Consider the following 21,624-nt stretch of genomic DNA (forward strand, 5'->3'; position numbering starts at 1 on the left):
TGTGAAAAAGGTGGGTTAAAACTCTCTCCAGGATCCCCTTCCTAACTGGGAATATTTTCAAATAACCACTAGGTCATTCTGACGGGGCCACCGGTTCCCAATCAAGTGGCAACTCTCAATATGAATGCCGCTCGCTGCTGAGGTTTGAAGTGAGAGAACTCTGTCCTTGCTACAGGAGTAGCGTATTCCTGATTCCAGCCCTTGTTATTGCCACCGTGAGGAGCACAAGACCTGCGAGGCCGCAGAGGAGGTGAGGGGCGCGGTTCCGGGACTGCGAGGAGCAGCAATCAATATCAGCAGCTGTCTCCTCTTCCCGTGTGAGCCGCGCCCCCTCCCAGTGCCATGCCCACATTCAAGTGCTTTTAACCTCTCGCGGCTCCCGCTTCGCGGGTGCCGCTCGCTGCTGAGGTTTGAAGTGAGAGAACTCTGTCCTTGCTACAGGAGTAGCGTATTCCTGATTCCAGCCCTTGTTATTGCCACCGTGAGGAGCACAAGACCTGCGAGGCCGCAGAGGAGGTGAGAGGCGCGGTTCCGGGACTGCGAGGAGCAGCAATCCATATCACCAGCTGTCTCCTCTTCCCGTGTGAGCCGCGCCCCCTCCCAGTGCCACGCCCACTCGCTACCAAAAGAGGACTAAAGCAAGTTCAGTAACGCGCATCGCGGGACGCAGCCCGGGCAAAGCCCGGGCCAAGGGCGGGCCCGTTGTTGCCCGTTAGTGCCCGGTAGAGACCGGACCGGGCCACCCCCTTATTATTCCAGCATTCACTCCTAGCAGTTTACTAACATGCCGCCGAAAACCAGGAGCACTACAAAGAACAAATCCAAAAACGCCCAGGAGGTAGCACAAATAACCGGCCCCATTGATTTGTTCATCACCCGTACTCATGAGGTAATAAACCAGAGCATCTCCCTTCTCGAAAAGAGAGTGTCACTGGACCTTATGAACGCGAAGCGATCATCTTTAGGAACTATAGCAACTGCCACATCCCCGATCCACCTTACTTCCCAAAACTGCTCCTTACCTGTGACTATGTCAGCCTCTGAAACCATTACAGTACCATCCACAGTAGGCCTTTCAGTCACTCAGACAGTCAGACTTTTCACTAACCGTGGACAATCTCGAGGCAACCCCTGATCTAGAGGCCTGCCAAATCCAAACCCAGACAGAATCCCAGTGCAATTCTGTCTCATTTTCCCAAGGAGAAAGGGAAGGAGCCATCTCAAAACAAGGCAGCACAAAACCCATCGACAGTGTACCAGAAATGGCTCCAATCCCCGCTCATGCCACAGACCACTTAAATCTTGCAGTACAGTCTTTCCAACAAAACACATCACTTCCTCCGGCAGTCAATATTTTCCATCAAACAACCCTGAATGAGGCAACTGCCAACCTCTGTAGAACATGCAACGTCACTTCACAAGTCCTGACTACGGTTAAAGATCTACTGTATCAGTACTTAAAACCCATTCAACTTAGCATTAGAAATCTGGAAGCCCAGATGACCATTCTCTCGGCAGTACTACTTGATACTAACACACGTATAGAAACAAAGGGCCAGCGAAATGCCCCCCAGTCTTCCAAAAACCATCCATACCCACAATCATCTACAGCAATAAAACGACCAAATTTGACTATCCCACCCTTAAAAAACCAAATACAAAGTGTCACAAATCATAACTCACAAACTGTAGAGCTCCAACCACAGCAGAGTAAAACCGCTGTGGTACTAGAACGGCCAACGTCCAACACAGGCCTGACTAATCAAGACACTCCAGGACCGACGACTAGCAAATCCAACAAATCCCACTCAACAAAAAAGCCAGTACCTCCCCCGCCAAAATCAGCGGTCCCCCAATCTTCTCCTAATAATAACTCTAACAAAACATCAGCTATTAGACGACCAGTCCACCTGCCCCCAGAAGCCACTCCATATACGCTAGTACTCACCGGAGTACCAGAGCTAACCGATGACACACCTGAAACTGCATGGTCTCTTAAAAACAAGGTCATGCAGTGGTTAAGCATAAATAGGCCCTTAGAACCCCATCACTCAGGAGGGATATCTACAGTCCGCAGGGTAGTATGGGTAGGCAAAACAACAAAAACGACCCGCGGAGACTGCGTAATAGTAACCTGCAGAGATCCCTCCGTAGTGGTTCACATTTGTGCCTGGCCCACACTGGAAAAAAAGGGGGGAATTGACGCTCGTCACCTTTCTTTTTTTACCCTCCTGCGCGACAACATCGCTACACTCCATCCTGGAACTGGCACCAGACCCCTAGGGAATCCTGGCGCCAGACCCCAAGAGAGCCTTGGTTTCAGCCGGAGTACATCTATGATCAGGGAGGCAGAAACCCTCCCGAGAGACTGGCCAAGGCAACACTGGCAAGACAGGCCCTTACAATCTTACGAAGGCTGGCAGGGCTTTCCAACGCAAAACCGCTTCGATTGTCTGGAGATGGTCGATTGACCACCCAGGGTCGATCCCAGGAACATAAACACCTCTACCTTATCACAACAAATAAACCCTATCCAGTTTCAAGCTCCCTCGGAGCTAGTTTCTTGTAATTCTGGAAACACATTTCCGGAAACATCAATTGCTTCCCCTAGCTTCCTCAATATTCTTACCTCTGATAACTCACTCCCGGAAACGCCATCTGTCTCTACAAGTAACTCAAATAAGGTTATCGACAAAACTTTTGTAGTCACAGATAGAAACAACACTGGCTCGCATCTCCAGCATATAACAGCTCCCAAACTTTCTGCTAATCTCCCGCAGGCTGAACTCCGCCTACCCCAGGATATTTTAACTGTAAATACCCCGTTAGATACACCCCATGTCCCTGCAGACTCCACAAATCTGACCATCTCTATTGCATACTGGAACATCGCAGGCTTGTTATCGAAAATAACACTAGGGCCATAGCTAGACACGGCAAGAGAACATCAGATATTGTGCCTGCAAGAAACTTGGTGTACAATCCCACTCCACCTTGCGGGATACAAAACTTTTTTCACCACAGCAGTACAGGGAAATATGGGCAGATCTAAAGGGGGGCTCACGACATATGTAGCCAATACCCTCCCCCTTAGAATGAAACTAATAAAGGAGTCATCAACATTTCAAATCTTTGAAATTACCCAGTTGACAGCATCCAAAGACAATAACAACTATATACTTATAAACTACTATAACAATCTAGGTACCTTGGACAGCCGGTCAAACTTAGAGGAGATTGCCTCAGCCTTAACAGTGTTCCAAAATGATAACACTAAAACCACAAATTACACCATCTGGGGTGGTGACTTCAATCTCCCTCTGTGTCCAAACTACATAAATGGAAACTGCGGCCTCGAAAACGAACTTGGGGACTCCATACCTCATTTTGTCCATTCGCTATGCGGTAACAAACTCAATGAAATCCTATTCTCCTTAGATATGGACTATGCGAACAAACTGGTTAGTCCGCAGCAGGATTTCCAGCCCACCTTCCACGGGCGAGGCTACTGTACAATTATAGACTATATAATAGCCTCAACCTCGCTTAAAGGGCAATTAGCGAACTTTGAAACTGGGTCAAACCCAACAAGTGATCACTACCCGCTCAGTATAAAAAAATTAACATCAAACGGAAAAGAGCCCATACCATAAAATTGAGCTCCCTCAAACAACAAACACTTTCCATGAACAAACTGAACGGGTACACAGTAAAATGGGCCACGGTCGACCCTGAAGAGGTGACACAGAGGGTCCTCGAAAAAACAGGTCAGTGGCTATCTAAATGCACGACTCTGAATGCATCACCGCAGACGATTGTCAGCAGTTTCCAAAACATTCAGGAAACAATAAGGGATGAGCTCTTTGTCAACATAAAAAACAAGATTAAACACCCTACTGCGAGATGGTTTGATACTGCTTGTCGAAAGGCCCTTTCATTACTTAAAGACGCCTTGCATAAGCCTATCAGGGATCCCAAGGAAATTTCCTATCTGAGGAAGATCTATAATTTAGCAAGGCAAGATCGTAAAAAACAAATCAAAAAAGACCTCTGGCTGCGCCTACATGATAGTGCCCAAAGAAAAGATAGCACTGCATTTTGGCAAACCATAAGATCGCCCTTCCTGGCCAATAACACAGTTGTTGAACACCTTGATGTGGCTATTTCAGAGGAAAACTGGGTTTCCCACTTCGCTAAAATCTTCGGAACAGCACTAGACCCTGCAACAGAAAACACAACATATGAGGTCCAGTCAACGAGCAACAACATCTACCCAATTAAGATACATTTTCATCTCAATGAAATCATAAAAGCAATCAGGGCCTCCAAACCTGGCAAAGCCCCAGGCCCTGACGGTGTCCCAATGGACCTGTTCCTCCATGATGTGGATTTCTGGTCGCAGCTAATCACCCGGGTCATGTCAGCAGTAACCAAGATCGGCCTTTTCCACTCGTGGTCTACTTCCATCCTTTTGCCCATTTTTAAAAAAGGAGACCGCAACGATCCCGCTTGCTACAGACCAATCTCACTTCTGGACTCAATGGGCAAGATTGCAGGTCGGGTACTCCTGGACCGCTTACAATCTTGGGCCCGGGAGAACAACATCTTAACCGACCTCCAATATGGTTTCCAGAAGGGGCTTGGGACTGTGGAGCAGGCCCTGAATCTCGTTTTACTGGCTGGTAAATATGTACACGCCAAAGGAGGTAACATCTTCCTCGTCTATGTCGACCTAAGTGCGGCATTTGACTGCGTCCAGCATGCGAAACTCTGGCAAATATTAAGCGACCTGGGTGTGGATCCCCCGATAACAACATTCCTGCGAGAACTTTATTCAAATGCCGAAGGCAGAGTTCGTTATGGTACCAGTGGCGAACTGTCACGTCCATTTCAGATAACGAAGGGAGTAAGACAGGGCTGTGTCCTGGCTCCCTTCCTGTTCAATCTTTATACTAATGGACTTGAACAGGCTATGCTGGAAGGGAGCCAGGACCTCCCCCAGATAAATCATCGCCCGATACCCACGCTGTTGTATGCTGATGACTGTGATTCTAGCTCGGACCTTAAACCAACTTCAGATCCAAACTAACAAATACACAGCATTTATGGACTCACTTGGTCTCAAAGTAAACATCAAGAAAACCTTCACAATGCACCTGGGCCCTAGGACCAAAACTACAAAACCAATAATGGTAGATAACACCAAACTGGAAAAAACCCCGGTCTACCCATACCTGGTTATCCTAGTGGACGATGCATTGAATTGGCGTAAGGCAATTGAGGCCAGGAATCTTCACTTTCGACGTGCAACTTCAGCTTTAACATCTTTCTCGCGGAAACTGGGGAAACCAGCCCCATCTGAACTTTTGACTATATATTATGCAAAATGCCATAGCGTGGCCACTTATGGTGCTGGAATCTGGGGCCATGGTCGTATTGACCAATTACAGGTCACTGAAAACTCTTTTGTAAAGTACATTCTGTCCCTCCCTCAAAGTTCCCCAACATTAGCCTCACATCGGGAGCTTGGCATGGAATATATCATTGACACCATTCGTTGCCAGCCTATTCTTTTGTGGCATCGAATATGGTGCAACCCTGAATGTCATCTTACCCGCTCCCTCATTTCTGACTGCTTAGCCCTGGCAAATTGGCGTAAAATTCCATGGCTAAACTATGTATCTAACTTCTTTAAAGACTTGGATCGCGAATCCTACTTCGAAGAACCACCCTCAGTGGAAGATATTTCCAGGAAGCAGTTAAAGGCAATGTGTCTGAACCATCTAAGGGATTTACGGAACCAGATAGAGATTATCAAACCAATAAATGAAAAAATCGGCGCCCAACAAACTGGAAAATGTATACAGCCTTATTTGACGTATTTTTTATCTAATTATGAAAGGTACTTATTAACAAGACTCCGATTTAATATTTTTTTCCGTTTAGTTACATTTCCTGAAACGAAAAATTGGTCGCCAAATTTGCTGAACTGCCCCTGTGACGGAATTTCTCCACAAACTACGATCCATGTAGTACTTTTTTGTAAATATTATAAAGCATCAAGGAAAAAATGGATTATTCCGATTCTTCGAATCAGTGGTCACAGACAAACGCACGCAGCATACCTTTATCTGCAATCTTTAAAGTCATTGCATGAAGCCAAATTCATAGCGACCTTCCTTAAAGAAGTTTTAACAATACGTCGCAGTATTTCTAGTTAAATGAGAACTGAACAGTATTTAAAAAAAAAACTTATTTTTTCTACTCAAAAATGTCTTTTATATTGTGCTTCTTATTCATGTGTTAAAAACTTTTTATGTACTTTTTATGATTATTGAAATGATAATCGAATAAAAGTTAATGAAACTGAAACTGACTGTAAAAGGATCTACATCAGTAATATACACTGTGCATTACAATATAGTAGTAACGTCCAAAAACATGCTTCTAGATTGCTATCTGTGAAAATAACATTTGGGTAATTCTCCATAGATGGGCAAACTTCTCAAAATGAAATAATGCTCACACCGCATTTGCACACACACATACAAATCTGGAGAGTGGACCAACGCCTCTGTAACCCTCTCGGAAAGGGTTAACTAGTTAGAGGCCTGTCGGCCTGCACCAATAGTGAGCTGCATCCCCCAGGTCATATGTGTGTTGCTCAGGCTGGTCGCGCCCCCTACCATTACTAAGGCAAGAGGTGCTGACACTGGCGCATCTCCGGGATCTCGTGTCAGGGCCGCAATAGGTATCTGACACAGGCAGTGGACCTTGAACAAGTAAGGTGAACCGGGGGAGCACCGGACACTCTTTTGATTTACCACAATGAAAGTTATTTACTTTGCAAGCCCTCTTTTATCCCTTCGCTAATGTGTGACTACGGGCAGCGCCACCGCCGGGATCCATGTCACCTGAATCATCACGACTCAAGTAAGGCGTCTATCGTTTTCCTATTTTTAAAAAAATGACTAACACATTTGTTGAATGAGCTGGGGAAGTATTTTAAATATGCTTTGGCACATTACGGACTACTAATACATGAAACAACTCCCAGATTTCTCTGCATGGAAAAGGTTTATCTGCACAATTGATTAAGTAAACGCACATTGCTGACAAATGACAAAAGAGGAAACCGAATCGAATTGAGCCTTGACCTCCCGAATGTATGCGATGGAAAGGTTTGAGTGTTGACACACATTGTCTCCCACACACGCTTTCCCAATGCGTGCCAAACAAGAAATGTTTGCATAAAAACGACTGAGCAACGCGTACCCGCACTGACCGATAAATATTGTACTTTGGCGGGAGCAAGCCAAATGAGAAATGAAAATTAAAGATCAACATGCACCTGTACTGACTGGTGAATATTGTGCATATGTGGGAGCATCCCAAACACTGGTGGCATAAAAGGAGGATTTTTTTTCGGAATCTGAGAGATCTCCACCACTTAGAATACCTTGGCACGCGTGCTTCTACATAATTTTAGGCCGTATTTCTTATGACCTTTCACTAACGGTCCTGAAGAAAGCCTTGACAATTCACTCTAACTGGCTGAAACATGTAGACCCATTTTTAGGATGCACAAGGTGAAATATATCTCCGAGTCATCTGCTTCTTACTTTTAATCCTGCACGGAACCCCATTAATAAAATACTCCTTGTTAAGAAGGGGATCCTGGAGACTGTTTTAACCCACTTTTTTCACAAACTGTCACAAAGAAAACAACCTGTCTGCTGTAATCGGGCTTAGAAGCACACCTAGGATGCACTCTACACCCCTGGTAGGAACCCATTGATGAAGCATGCCACCAACTAGGTTGGTTGGTGAGGGTTGTTTTTAAAAACCTAATGGTTTTCTCCACAAGATTGCTTTTAGATGCAGTTAACTTTCTCGAGCCCATTCTTGCTGTTGATATAGATTACTCACATACTTCTGCTTATCCCAGCCTTTGAAAGACATATTCTTATTGCTGACGATGGTATAAGGACAGTTCTGCATGCTTTTTGTAGTAATTTCCTTTGCTAGACAGGAAAGATGGGTCTTCCATCCCAAAGTTCTGTGCAGGATGTGTGATGCTTGTCTGGGAAAATACTGCTAATTACACTAGCCACCTCCACGCCTCAACCCCAGAACCCCACAGGTAACATTTTAACTTATGTAGTCAATTTCCCTGTCATTTGGGAGGGGGAGAGACCCAGATAACCGAGACAAAAAATGCCTTCATGGCGATATTGGTGTTTTTGTCTAGCCTCTCTTAACACCCATCCAACTTTCTCCTCAATTGGCAGTAACTCTACTACATCCGAGGCAGCTTGTGAATTGGGTGTGGCAATTGGTGACACTTCCAAAGGTGTGGCCATTGTTTGCATTGGGGGATTTTTTTGTTCTCTCGATTAAAAGCGGCAGCCTTCATTTTGTCTATAATTTTCAGTCGCTTCAGGCAATTCCCAGCCTGCTAAAGAAGGGAGAGCAAGAACCTTGAAGTTCTGAAATTACCCGGAAGGTATTTTTATCATTTTGTGTCAATCTTAATGTCATTTGTTATCTGTTTGGCCCTGTTACAAGTATGCATCCTGGTAGGTTTATTGTTGAAACAGTATTGTGAACACACAGCAATTTCACTGCTTCATGAGTTCAAATTCTTGATGAAACAGTTTTTATGTATGGGTTGATGCTAAGAATATTTTCTTGGCATGTTTATTTATCTCAACAGGGTTCAACTGCACCAGTAACTGTTTTTAAAGGGTCGAAGAGGCCTTATCTGAAGGAATGCATTTTAATTGTAAACCATGACACAGGAGAATGTAGACTAGAGAAGCTTAGCAGCAACATCTCTGTCAAGAAAACCAGGTAGGAAATATATTGTGACTTTACTTATTATCTTGATGATTGCTTAAAGGAAGAAGCTAATCACAGAGCACCTTCTTTGTGAGTCCATACATGATTATTGACAAACTTGTTTTATTGCCTAAATTTATTTCCAACATATTGAGGCTGGTCCAAAAGCAAAAAGCAATTGTGATACATTAAATAACCGCTCTTGTTAATTTATTATGTAGCTGTGCGGTCTTATCTCCAATGAGTTCTATTGTTTACCGTGATGTCCCAGTATCCAGGTACTAGTGCAATCCAGAATTCTAACCATGGCACTACCTTGTTACACTTGCCCAAAGGCACCGAATTGAGAAATATAAACTTACTCCTTGAGGTTAAGCAGCATTTGGAGTTCAAACACTTTGATACAAGTAAATGCGCTAAAAAATAATGTCCATTGAGAGTTATAGATTTGAAAAGGAATACATCCTTATTTACTTGAGCAAAAGTAATGCAAGATAAGAAATGATGCCTGTGCCTACAAATACTGAGAAGCTCATACAATCTGTGGTCAAACACTGACATAAAGCTGACTTTGTACAGTGTTCTACTTAAATATTAATGGTGCTACGACCAGTGGTTGACTGCGAGAAAGAGTTTGGCAGTTCTTGGTGTGCTTCATGAACTTTGTTTTACTGTAGTCTTTAGCTCACCCAGTCAGTGGTGTAAAGATGCATGACAAAGTGCAATAATGAATCAAACTGCAATATTTTTTTGCGTTATCAGCTCATGTACATATTGTTCATCATCCCAATAAAGTTGGAGTAGTCGAGACATGTAATTTTTTTTATATATATAACTTTCTTTCAACCCCACAAGATATTTTCTGCCGTTCATTTGTAGCAACCAAATGGAGAACTTTAATTATTATGATCTGGCGAAAATGTTAGATGTAATGCCACAGTATCTCTCACCTTCACCCCTCCCACCCCCCTCTCCCCGTTGCAACATCTTATTTGGGCTCTCTGGAGTAGCTTGTGCTTAGGCCCCCATAACATTTTGTCCACAAAAGTTATCCACTTCAAAATTGTGTACTTTTCTTTCAACATCCTAAGGATTCTAAAGGTACTCGGGGTTTGAGGATTACCCTGGAAGGGACCAAGAATTGAAGCAAAATACAGCTACATTTTGGGTTTTTGGGAAAAATTAGAAAAAAAGTGTCTCCGAAGACAGCATCTGTTTTTTTCCATGCAAATGATATCAACGAATGGTTAGTGGTGCTAAAATCACCATCTACCCAGCTTTCAGGAACAGGCAACCTTTTGTCAGAAAAACATTTTCTACACAGTTTTGGCATTTTACAGGGACGTAGCCTATTTTTCCTATTTTTGTGTTCTGTCAACCTCCTTCCAGTTAGTGGTAGAATGGGTGTGAAACAATAATGGATCCTGGAAAGCTATACAATTCTAAAAAGAAGACAGCATTCTGAATTCAGCAAGAGGTCATTTGTGAAGATCTTCAAGGTTTTCCTATAGAAAGTAACAGTTGAAATAAATATTGAAATTGAGTTGAAAAAAAACAGCCATTTGCGCATACATCCAACGTCTTGAAACTTTGCTAGATTTTTTAAAGCAATAAACCGTTAGGTCTGCGGGACCCTTCTGGTTGCGGGATTTATCGGGCTTCAAGGTTCACAAAGAACCCTGAGGTACCCAGAGACAATAACTGATCTGCACCTTGCTTTGTTTTTTCATTGTGTACTGGGTATATAGCAATTCATTTGGTAAAATATAATGAGTAAAAATAGGAATCAAGGAAACCTATGTATTTCCGAAATGTGAAAAAGATATGGAGTTTAGAAGCAGTGGTTATTTGCACATCCCTGAATTAGTGGGTAGCCGTACTAGCATATGAATAAGGTGGGGATTTTTTACACACGGTCTTACATTTGGAAGGCAGAAATGCATAGAAAGACAACTAGTGAGAACACTTGCCCTACTATTCTTTGTCGTCCCCCCAGTCTCCCAATAAAAACAATCTCACTTGCGTGGATAAGCCTAGCGCCTACTACAGGATACAAGTCAAAACGCAACATGAACACATCACATTTTTCCGCCTAGTTGGGGATTTTGAGCCCTAGTTCAGCCAGCACCTTTAGAAACCTAGCAAACCTGGACATTTTTTAAAACTAGATATCCACGGTGCGGTGACTTGTGTGGCTCTCACCAGATTCTGTTACTCAGAATCCCTTGCATACCTCAAACTTTGTAAAGAAAAAAAAAACATTTACCTCACATTTCTGTGATGGAAAGTTCTAGGATCTGCGGGATACCACAAACATCCACCCACCCAGCATTCCCCGAAGTCTCTCGATAAAGACAGTACCTCACTTGTTTGGGTTGGCCTAGTGCACGCAAAAGGAAATCGGCCAAAACTTACTGTGGAGACTTGAAAATTATCGATCACAAAAAAGAACTGGTTTTGCGAGGGAGTCGCCTGCGATTTTGGTCATTCAATCATTTGTAAAGCGCACTACATACCCGCGAGGATGTCAATGTGCTGGGGGGGCGCTACTGATCGAACAGCCAGGTCTTGAGTATCCTCCTGAAGGTCAGCAGGTCTTGGGTCTGTCGTAGGCTCAGTGGGAGGGTGTTCCATATCTTGGCGGCGAGGTGGGAGAAGGATCTCCCACCGGTGGTTGTTCTTCGGATGCATGGGACGGTGGCGAGTGAGAGATCGGCGTAGCTGGCGGTTGCGGATGTAGGAGAGCTGTCTGTTGAGGTAGGCTGGGCCGGTCTTGTGGAGTGCCTTGTGTGCGTTGTTGACTGGGAGCCAGTGCAGGTTTCTCAGGTGGGGGGTGATGTGGCCGTTGTGTGGTACGTAGAGGATCAGTCGTGCCGAGGCGTTTTGGATGCGTTGTAGTAGTTTGATTAGCTTGGTCGGGGCTCCAGCGTAGAGGGCGTTTCCGTAGTAGAGTCTGCTGCTGACGAGGGCCTGGGTGACTGTCTTTCATGTATCTGTCGGGATCCATCTGTAGATCGTGCGGAGCATCCGGAGGGTGTTGAAGCAGGAGGAGGAGACGGCGTTGACTTGCTTGGTCATTGAGGGCGTTGAGTCGAGGATGATTCCCAGGTTGCGTGCGTGGTCGGTGGGTGTCGGGGCTGCCCCAGTGCCGTCGGCCACCAGGAGTTGTCCCAGGCTGAAGGGTTGGAGCCGAGGAGGAGGACCTCCGTCTTGTCAGAGTTCAGCTTCAGACGGCTGGTCTTCATCCAGTCGGCGACTTCTTTCATTCCTTCGTGGAGGTTGGCTTTGGCGGTGATGGGGTCCTTGGTGAGGGAGAGGATCAGCTGAGTGTCGTCGGCGGAGGAGATTATGTTGAGGTCGTGCTGTCTGGCTACTTGTGCGAGCGGGGCCATGTAAATGTTGAACAGCATAGGGCTGAGGGAAGATCCCTGGGGTACGCCGCAGATGATCTCGAAGGCTTTGGAAAGGAATGGGGGGAGGCGAACGCTCTGGGTTCTGCCGGAGAGGAAGGAGGTGGTCCAATCCAGACCCTGTCTCGGATCCCTGCGGCATGGAGGCGCGCGCGTAGTGAGAGGTGGCAGACAGTGTTGAAGGCGGCAGAGAGGTCTAGGAGGATGAGTGCAGCAGGGTCCTGATGTCGTCGGTGGCAGCGATGAGGGCAGTCTCGGTGCTGTGGTTGCTGCGGAACCCTGACTGGGAAGGGTACAGGATTTTGTTTTCTTCGAGGTATCGGGTTAGCTGTCTGTTTACGGTTTTCTCAATTACTTTGGCCGGGAAGGGGAGCAGAGAGATGGGCCGTAAGTTCTTGAGGGGAGCCAGTACAGTTGATGTAGGAGAGTAGCAGAGGCTGTACGTACTGGCTTATTCAGAGCTAGGCGGACTGCCGTGTTTTGGACCACCTGCAGTTTTGATGCCATGTCTTCCCTTGTTCCCACAAGCAGGGAGTTGCCATAGTCTGTCTAGTCGACTGATCAAAAGCAACGGAATCGGAGACTTCCTGGCCTCAAGAGGGATCCACGGGAATATCTTCCTAAGCATCCTCATTGTTCCAAAGCAGGCGCCCGAGAGTGATTTTACCTGTTCTTCCATCAACAGTTTATTGTCGATTCTGTTGGCTAGACCCATTTCTTTAGGGAAGGTGCCGCTCACAGTTCTGAAGGCCACCAATCCGAGGTCCACAGCTCTTCTGCTGTCCCAAATAGCAATATCTTGGTTTTGGTGGAGTTCAGTTGAAGGAAATTCTTCCTCATCCAGCTTGTTATAGTGGACATGCAATTTTTGAACTTTTCATTTGTTTTTGTGACATCTTTCTCTATAGGAACTATCCGCTGTGTGTCGTCTGCATAAGATATTGTCACAAACCTGCTGCTTCTGATAATGCCGACCAGGGGAGCCACATATATTTTTAGTTTAAGAAAGTGTGACTAAGAATAGATCCCTGGAGAACTCCCTTGTCCACCGTGGTCGTTTGAGACAGAGAGTCCAGCTGAACACATTGTGACCTGTCTGACAGATAGCTTTGGATCCATTTCAAAGCCATACCTCTGACACCAAACCCTCGCAACCCATCTAGGGGCTACGATGAGAAATGGTGTCAAAGGCATCCGAGAGATCAAGAAGGACCAACATTGTAGGGGTTCCCTTGTCCAGCAACATCCTTATGGAGTCAGTAACCTCCAGTAGGGCAGCCTCTGTACTATGAGAGGCCTGGAAACCGGACTGGGAAGGGTCCAATATGTTATTTTTTCCAAATAGTCAGAAAGGTGCCTATTAATTATAGTCTACAGGATTTTTGAACAACAAGGGAGAAGAGAGATTGGCATATTGTTTTGCAGATCATTCGGGTCAACCGATGCCTTTTTAGGCAATGGTTTAATGCGTGAATTTTTCCACTTACGGGGAAATGTGGCCGTGGGTAGCGAGATGTTCTAAACTTCATCTGGCACATCAGCCAAGACAGGAGAAAGTTATACTAAAATTGCTGGCGGGACCGGGTCCAGTGGGGAACCTGATTTTACGTGCATGATTACAGAACCCACTTGCTCACTCATTATGTCAGGAAAAGATCCTAGGCTAGGGGTGGGTGCCTCCTGTGTAGGATCTTCCTTGTCCTGCGTCTCTTCAGACCCAAAGGAATGGTACATTGAATCGATCTTGTTGGTGAAGTGCCTGGCTAAATTTTCACATTGTTCCTGGGTGGGTGGCAGGGATAGGTTGTTGGCACTAGGGTTCATAAATTCCTTCAGAATCTTAAAGAGCTCCCTCGAGGAGTTCTTAGCTTCTGCGATTGGAGAGCCCGTTCGATGCAGCGCTTCGTCTGGCTCAGATTTCAAGTTCCTCCGTTTCCTTTCATTGGCCCTGCAAAGGGTCTTTTCTCTCTTCAGAGTATCAGAGTACCAAAGCACAGAGGCTGCCCTCTCCTGCATCTTAACCCTTTTTAGCGGGGCAAAAGTCAAGGGCCTCTATAATTGAGGCCTCGACCTTCCCTAAGGCTGTATCGCAGTCTTGACAGTCTCTAAGTGAGGGGGCCGTCAATATTTTGCCAAAGACCACTGCAGTCACCTTTTTCCAAGATCTAGGAAAATCTATACGGCCTTGTGGTCGGGCGAGCGGCTTAGAAAATGCCCAGTAAAAACTCAAGGCCGTATGATCAGCCCAACCTAGTGACTGTGGGGGTTCAACTACCAATTCCTGCATATTGGAGAAAATTGTGTCTAAATGGTGCCCGGCCCGTTGTGTGGAACTGACAACTCTTGAGGAGACCTAGTGATTCCATGGCCAACACTGGACTAGCAGAGACTCTGTGTTGGAGGAGAGATCTAGCTGAGGATTAAAGTCCCCTACCAAAAGGAACTTATCCGTACGCAAAATATATATGGGGCCAGTCTTTCTGATAGGGTCGTACAGAACTCCTTATTTTCTCCTGGAGGATGATACATTAGGGCTCCAGACCAGGCAGTTGCTTGGGGTGACTCCACCCTAAAGATCAACAGTTCTATGTTGGGAGAGGAAACAGTGTCAAACGTCTTAATAAGATAGGGTGGATGTACAGCAATCGCTAGCCCTCCACCCCTCTTACCCACCCTATCCAGTCGTACCACAGAGTATTCTGCGGGAAAGCTGAAGGCAGTGCTGGCCTTTAGATATGTGGCATGGTATAAAATTGTAAGAAAGGCAGAGGTAGTACAGAGCCGCAGTCTATCTGATGTCAGACAGAATAAGTATCTTATATGTTTCAGTTTACCGGTATAGAGATGTATGTATACAATGGGTGTTAGATGATAAACCTGGGGTAATCTCGGACATTTTGCCTTCTGGACAGTTGGTATTGTAGAATGGGGGTGCGAGTAAATAGCTTGAAGTAGAGACCAATTAATATGTGGCTCCACATTTTCTATACTTTGTAGTTCTCCATTCTATCTCACTGTTTACAGAGCGGGCCTCCATATCCTGAGCACGGTCCAGGTGAGGTGAGGTCGAGTCCCCAGTCAAGCTGGATGCCAATTGCATTCCTTGACGTGGAGGATTATGTTTATATTCATTCACGTCACTACACTGATGTATCACAGCAAGTATTTTGCATGATTAATTTTCACTAAGGTTTTGATCGATAGATGCAGTAGCAAAGAGTATAGAGCAGAGGCCCTGAAGAAAGCCTAGGGACAGTTGGCCCATTTGGCTGAAACATGTTGGCCCGTTTTTGCAGTTATTTATTCATACTGCGTCTTGCATTGTTCTGTTTTTAGTTAGGGGGTAGTGTCCGCACATCGAATAAAGTTTGTTAATTTGGGGCACACCACCCTATTTTAATTCACCACTCACAGGTTTTTGTTTTGCACTGCTTCCATTTTTTCAGTGATCTAGTATAGTGTGGTTCACTGTACTTGTTCACAATATATTTGGGTGGGATCCAGCCGAATGCATACAGATATGGTGTTCTCTATGATCAAGAGGTACACCAGCCCTTAAACTGAATGACCAAATGATAAAACTGATCACCTTGAAGAGTTGATGGTTATTCAGATTCTGTTTTAGGCGGATTCTCCCTTATATAGATCTTGATTTTTGGTTTTGAGTCAGAGTGTTATTTGTATTTGGATTTGTAGAGCGCGATTGCTGCCCGGGGGCGTCCAAGCGCTAGGAACCAGCAGATGAGATTGGCGGAAGCAGGAGTACTGGCAGAAAATTACTGTGGGGAGTTGAAGAGGAATGTTTTGTGCTGTTTCCGGAATGAGGAGAGATTGGGGTTGGCTCTCAGATGAAGGGGCAGGGCGTTCCACATCCTGGAAGCATTATGGGTGAAGGTCCTGCCGCCTGATCTGGCCTTTTTTTATTCTGGGTAATGTGGCTATGAAGGCTTGGTTTGAGCGAAGGTTTCTGCTTGGGTGATAGTGGGAGACTAGGTTACGGGTGATTAGAGGACCTGTGTCCCAAAAAGCCTGGTGAGCGATACACATGGCTTTGAAGTGGATTCGTTGGCGTATTGGCAGCCAGTGTAGGCTGATCAAGCCAGCTCTCACAGATTGTCAGCGAGGGAGCCGAAGTAGTGTGCGAGCTGCACAGTTCTGCGCTGTTTGAAGTCTCCGCAGTGTATAATCTGGAGCTGCAAGGTAGAGGACGTTGTTGAAATCCAGGCGGGACTGGATCAAACCCTGAATGGCTACCTGCTTAGCCTCCATAGGTAAAAGATGAAGAACTTTCTTTAACATCCTAAGAAGGCCAAAGCAGGTAGCCAAGAGTTTGGTGGCTTGAGTACCGAATGATAGGGAACTGTCCAGCCACACCCCAAGGCTCTTAATGTTATCCTTGGGTGCCGGGGAGATGCCCAGACAGGGTGGCCATAGAGCATTGAAGAAACTGGGATCAGCCGGGCCCAGGAGCATCAGCTCTGTCTTGTCCCTGTTCATTTTGAGTGATTAGCCGGACATCCAGTTCTTTACCTCCTCTAGACATTTTCTGAGCCCTCCTCCCATTGGTTTATTGGCTTCCTGCGCCAATGAGACCACCAGCTGGGTGTCGTCAGCGTAGGAAATGATCTTAACCCCAAACGGACGGACAACCTCAGCCAGTGGCCTCATATAAATGTTGAAGAGCGCAGGGCTTAATGAGGAACCTTGTGGGACCCCGCATCTTAGTGGTCTACTAGTGGACATTGACTCGCCGTCAAATACCCGGAAGGATCTGTCCTTCAAAAAGGACTTGAACCATAGCCAGGCTTTGTGTTTGATGCCAATGTTAGTCAGACGATTCAGCAAGATGTCATGGCTGACCGTGTCAAAGGCCGCACTGAGGTCAAGGAGGATCACTGCCACTGATCCTCCTTGGTCCAGGATGTTTCTGGATTCCTCGGTGACCATGAGGAGTGCAGTTTCAGTTCCATGCTTAGGTCTGAGGCCTGTCTGAGTGGGGTCCAGCAGTTGGTTGTTTTCTAGATAAGCGACCAGATGGCCGTTAATGCATCTCTCTAAGACTTTACTCAGCCAGGGGAGTAGAGAGATTGGCCGGTAGTTGCTAAAGTCTGAAGGGTCCAGGCTGGGTTTCTTTAGCAGGGCTCGGACCATGGCCCGCTTCCATTCAGGTGGGACCGTGCCAGAGGTGATAGAAGAGTTCAGGAGGTCCATTATGATGGGCAGAGTGACCTGGGATGCTGACATGACAATGTCTGGCGGGGCTGGGTCGTCCGGGGAACCAGATTTGACTTTCCGGGCCACAGATTCCAGGGACGCAAGGTTGAGAGGGGGAAAGTGGTCCAGTGTGGGAGGAGGCTGAGATGAAGGGTGTGTCTGAGTTGTGTTGGACAGGGCTGGGAGGGCGGTGGCCAGGGGAGGGAAAGATTCGTAGATTTTATTGATTTTTTGGTGGAAGAAGTCTGCCATCTTGTTACAGTGTTCTGTGGATTTGGTCTCAAGTAGGCTAGGTGGCAGTTTTGTGAGATTTTTCACAATCTAGAAAATTTCGCTGGGTTTTGATTTAGCTGAGATAATTTTATTGGAGAAGTGTGCTGCTTGGATGACTTTGATTTCTTCTTTATACTCTTTGATTAAATTTCGGTATTGAATTTTATTTCCTGGTGAGAAATCCAGACGCCATTTCCTTTCGGCTTTCCTACACTGGCGTTTTTTTGCCCTCAGGGCCTCTGAGTACCAGGGAGCAGATTTATGAGAACGTTTCACTGTGGTTTTTCTTTTGGGGAGGGAGTGGTCGAGTGATTGAGTAACCCATTCTTCGTATGTCTGGTTTGCTAGGCAGGGGTCCTCATTGTAGAGAGGTAGGCTGCTAGCCAGTTTGGTGGTCCATTTTTCGACTGGTAGGCGAGACCAGGGTCTGGTTATTCTTACTATCGGGGTGATGGTTGAAGGCCTAGATGTGGTCCAGGTAAAGGGAACTAATAGATGGTCAGTCCACGGGAGGGGGATTGGCAGACTAGTAGCCAGATCTACACAGTTGCTGAATACTGGGTCCAGCAAATGACCCTTGACGTGGGTTGGAGAGCTGACAAATTGAATTAGTTGCAGAGCTGCTAGGTCGTCTGTAAGTGAGGTTGCCGTGTGATCTGCTACGGAATCAAAGTGAAAGTTAAGATCACCTAGTGAGCAGCTGCTTCGCCCTAATGCGGGGCCTCCGAAAGCTGCTGCCCTTACTTCCAGCACACACCAGAGCAACCGTGGTCAGGAGCACCATCCTCAGCCGCCTGGATTACTGCAATGCTCTGTTACTGGAATCTCCTGCCTATTTGATTTCCAGACTCCAGAGTATCCAGGCGGCAGCTGCGAAGATGGTGCTTTATCGAGGACGCCGGTCCTCTACCTCCCTTGCTCTAGCTGAGCTGCACTGGTTGCCCGTTCATCAGAGGATCCGGTTCAAATCCCTGTGCACCGTTTTTAAGGCAGCACATGGTTTGGGTCCCAAACCTCTTCATGACATATTCAAGTGGTATGAACCCACACGGACCCTCCGTTCCTCATCCACCAATCTCCTTAGTATACCTAGGATTAGGAAAGCTACTCACGGTGGCAGAGCCTTCAGCATAGCTGCAGCTCATCTCTGGAATAGTCTTCCCTTGGCAATCAGGAAAACCAACAAACTGATGCCCTTCCGCAAAAGGATAAAGACTTGGCTATTCCCCAAAATCAAACTTCCCTAGAGAATTTCCACTCACTTGCCCTCTGCTGTTCAGTTCTTTAGTCGCACTTTCACAGCGCCAGGATGCCCGTAGGGTTGCAGCGCGCTTTAGAAATGACATAAATAAAATAAACCTAGCAGGGTGAAGTTAGAAGAGGTACTAACCCGTTCAGCCACAATTGAAGCAATATGGTTGTGGAATTGCTTGGGGGGACCAGGGGGGCGGTAAATTAAGGTACCTGAGAAGCAGTTATTAGGGGAGAGTTCGAGACTAAAGGCTAAGCTCTCGCAATTAGGAATGGTTTCCGGGATGATTCGGCAGAGAAACTGATCTTTATAGATAATTGCTAAGCCTCCTCCTCTACCCTCGGGACGGTCCTGACGAGTGATTTGGAAGCCGGGCGGAAGGGCTGTGACCAGGGCAGGGTCCAAATCTGTGGCAAGCCAAGTTTCCGTCAGGAAGACAATGTCTGGCATTTGTTCTTCCATCAGTAGTGCAAATTCATCCCTATGTTTAGGTAGGGATCTACAGTTTAGCATAAACATGCGGTACTCATGCGACTGGTCTGGGGCCAGCTTGGGTTTAAGGGTGGATTTGCAGGTAGGGCAGGTTTGTGGGATTTTTTCTACATGAAGCAGATGCTGGCTGCACTCCTTTCGAGGGGGCCTTAATCCCAAGAGGGTATCGGCACTATAATGCCTGGGCTTTGCGGCTTGAGATGTAGGGGGGATAGCCCTAAGCCCGGTCTCTGCGCGGACGAGCGCAGACGAGCTTGCCTTAAGCGCGCCTTCGTCGCGCAGTCGTCGCGCCCGCTGCGCTCGTCCGCTGCGCTTCCTCCACATACACATGATTTATGGGAGGAGGGGAGGCAAAAAAGGGGGCGTGGTCTCGAGGGGGCGTGGCCTCTGTGCACGCCGGTGATGGCGGCAGCTGTTGGTGTTTACAGGAGGGCGGCGGCTGCGCTAAAGTCCGCAGCGCGGTATGTCAGCGTCAGGGTCTCTGCCCTAACTGAGCAACAGAGAAGCTGGTGAGTTTAAAAAACACAACACAAAATAACGTGACTCTCAAGTGTAAATTTTTAAGATTCTTTAGCTAAGCAGTAAAAAGCTCCCGGCTTCCGCCTCAGGAGTAGTGGTTCTAACCTGGACGCTCGCACTCAGCGCCGGTTATAGTAGGAAAAGGGGGCGTGCATTCTTTGTACAAATAAGACAACACACCACTAGTGAGAGTGTGCGATAGATCTGCCTGATTTGAGGCATTGTAGACCCCCGGTTCTTCTTTTTTCGGTGTTTAGATAGACCTAGACACAAATATTTATTAGGGAATGTGCTGATTATTCCTGTGTTGACAAGACCAGGTTACTTTGAGACCACCTTAGTTTCCTTTAAAATTTCCAGATAAGCCATAGGAAGATTTAGCCATTGATACTTTGGGTCCCATTATGAATCTTAAAGATTGGACAATTCATAAAAGACTTGTTTTCAGACTGACCGTAACTATGCTTCCTAGAGAGAGTTGAGTCCAATACGGTTGTTACATTTTTTAATTACATTTTCCTCCATAAAGATATTCCCAAATTTAGTTTGTGATCATGGTCTTCAATTTGTCTCAGACGCGTTCAAGTCTTTTTTGATTAAGAACAACATAACTAGGAAACGCACATTACTATATTGTCAAGCTGGGTTTGGTGCTGTTGAACGCTTCAACACAGTTATTATGGAGAACATACAGATTGCTTTATGGGGGTGTAAGGATTGGGTTTGTAAAGCATTGTTGTGGGCTTACTGACACTGCAATGGGGTATTGTCCTTTAAAGTACTAAAACGAAGGGAACCATGTAATAACCTTTGCGAAGTCTTAAAAACAAAGGGAACTATCCTTGGAGACAACTAAAGAGAACATCAACAAGATGTAAGCAAATAATTACAAAGTACTATTATCAGAAACATGGAGTGCATCGGGTGAAATTGTCTATTGATGATTTTGTCAAATTGAAGGAGCAAATTTTGGTAAAGAAAGGCCACAGCAGATTTATTGAACCTTTCTAAAGTGTTAGTTGTTCACTAACTCAGCTACGTTAAGAAATATTAAAACATGGCACATTTCTGTGATTCCCATAATGTGCCATTAGACCGGTATTTTGTTTTCTCTCTGAGATGTAATTTTATCCAGATAAATGGCACAGCAACTGACATACGCCTAAAGCCTGTCAGTATGATTGGCTTGGCCGCTGGATGTTAGCTGTTTAAGTTAAATGAGTAACAACAATGATGTCTATATTGGAAATGTTTAAATTCTGAAATAGTGAGTCTGTGAATTAAATAGCATTGAGGCTCGTGGAAGGAGTTTTGACCTTAAATTATGTGTGCTTTATGTTAGATATGTATCTTTTTCTCTGGATATCTTGTCCATCTACACATCTTCAACCCCATCACTTTCGTCTTCAGCATTCTCTTTTCACTCTTCCCCGAATGCCCTTCCTCTCATCTGTCACTTCACTGCACCCAACATGCACTGCACTCCCTCAAATTTAAGCACTTTAATTTCTCTTACTTTTGCTTGCAAATATTTTGACATCAGTGTACTCCCTTCACACACACATCCACAGAATTTCAGTAGCAAATGGAATACACAAACATTGTTCTGTGTGCTTTGCAGAG

At 45.8% G+C, this 21,624-nt stretch overlaps 1 protein-coding gene across 2 annotated transcripts in view; it reads left to right on the forward strand.

The window, feature by feature from the left end:
* EAF2 (ELL associated factor 2) overlaps positions 1 to 21,624 on the forward strand; it is a 222,075-nt gene that overhangs the window by 79,221 nt on the left and 121,230 nt on the right. For both annotated transcript variants that reach the window (XM_078682450.1, XM_078682449.1), the window contains exon 3: positions 8,717 to 8,853. In XM_078682450.1, the coding sequence (XP_078538576.1) occupies positions 8,717 to 8,853 (137 nt within the window). The remainder of the gene's footprint in view (positions 1 to 8,716; positions 8,854 to 21,624) is intronic.

Source organism: Lissotriton helveticus, chromosome 3_1 (genome assembly GCF_964261635.1).
Source record: "Lissotriton helveticus chromosome 3_1, aLisHel1.1, whole genome shotgun sequence".
Lineage (NCBI taxonomy): Eukaryota > Metazoa > Chordata > Amphibia > Caudata > Salamandridae > Lissotriton > Lissotriton helveticus.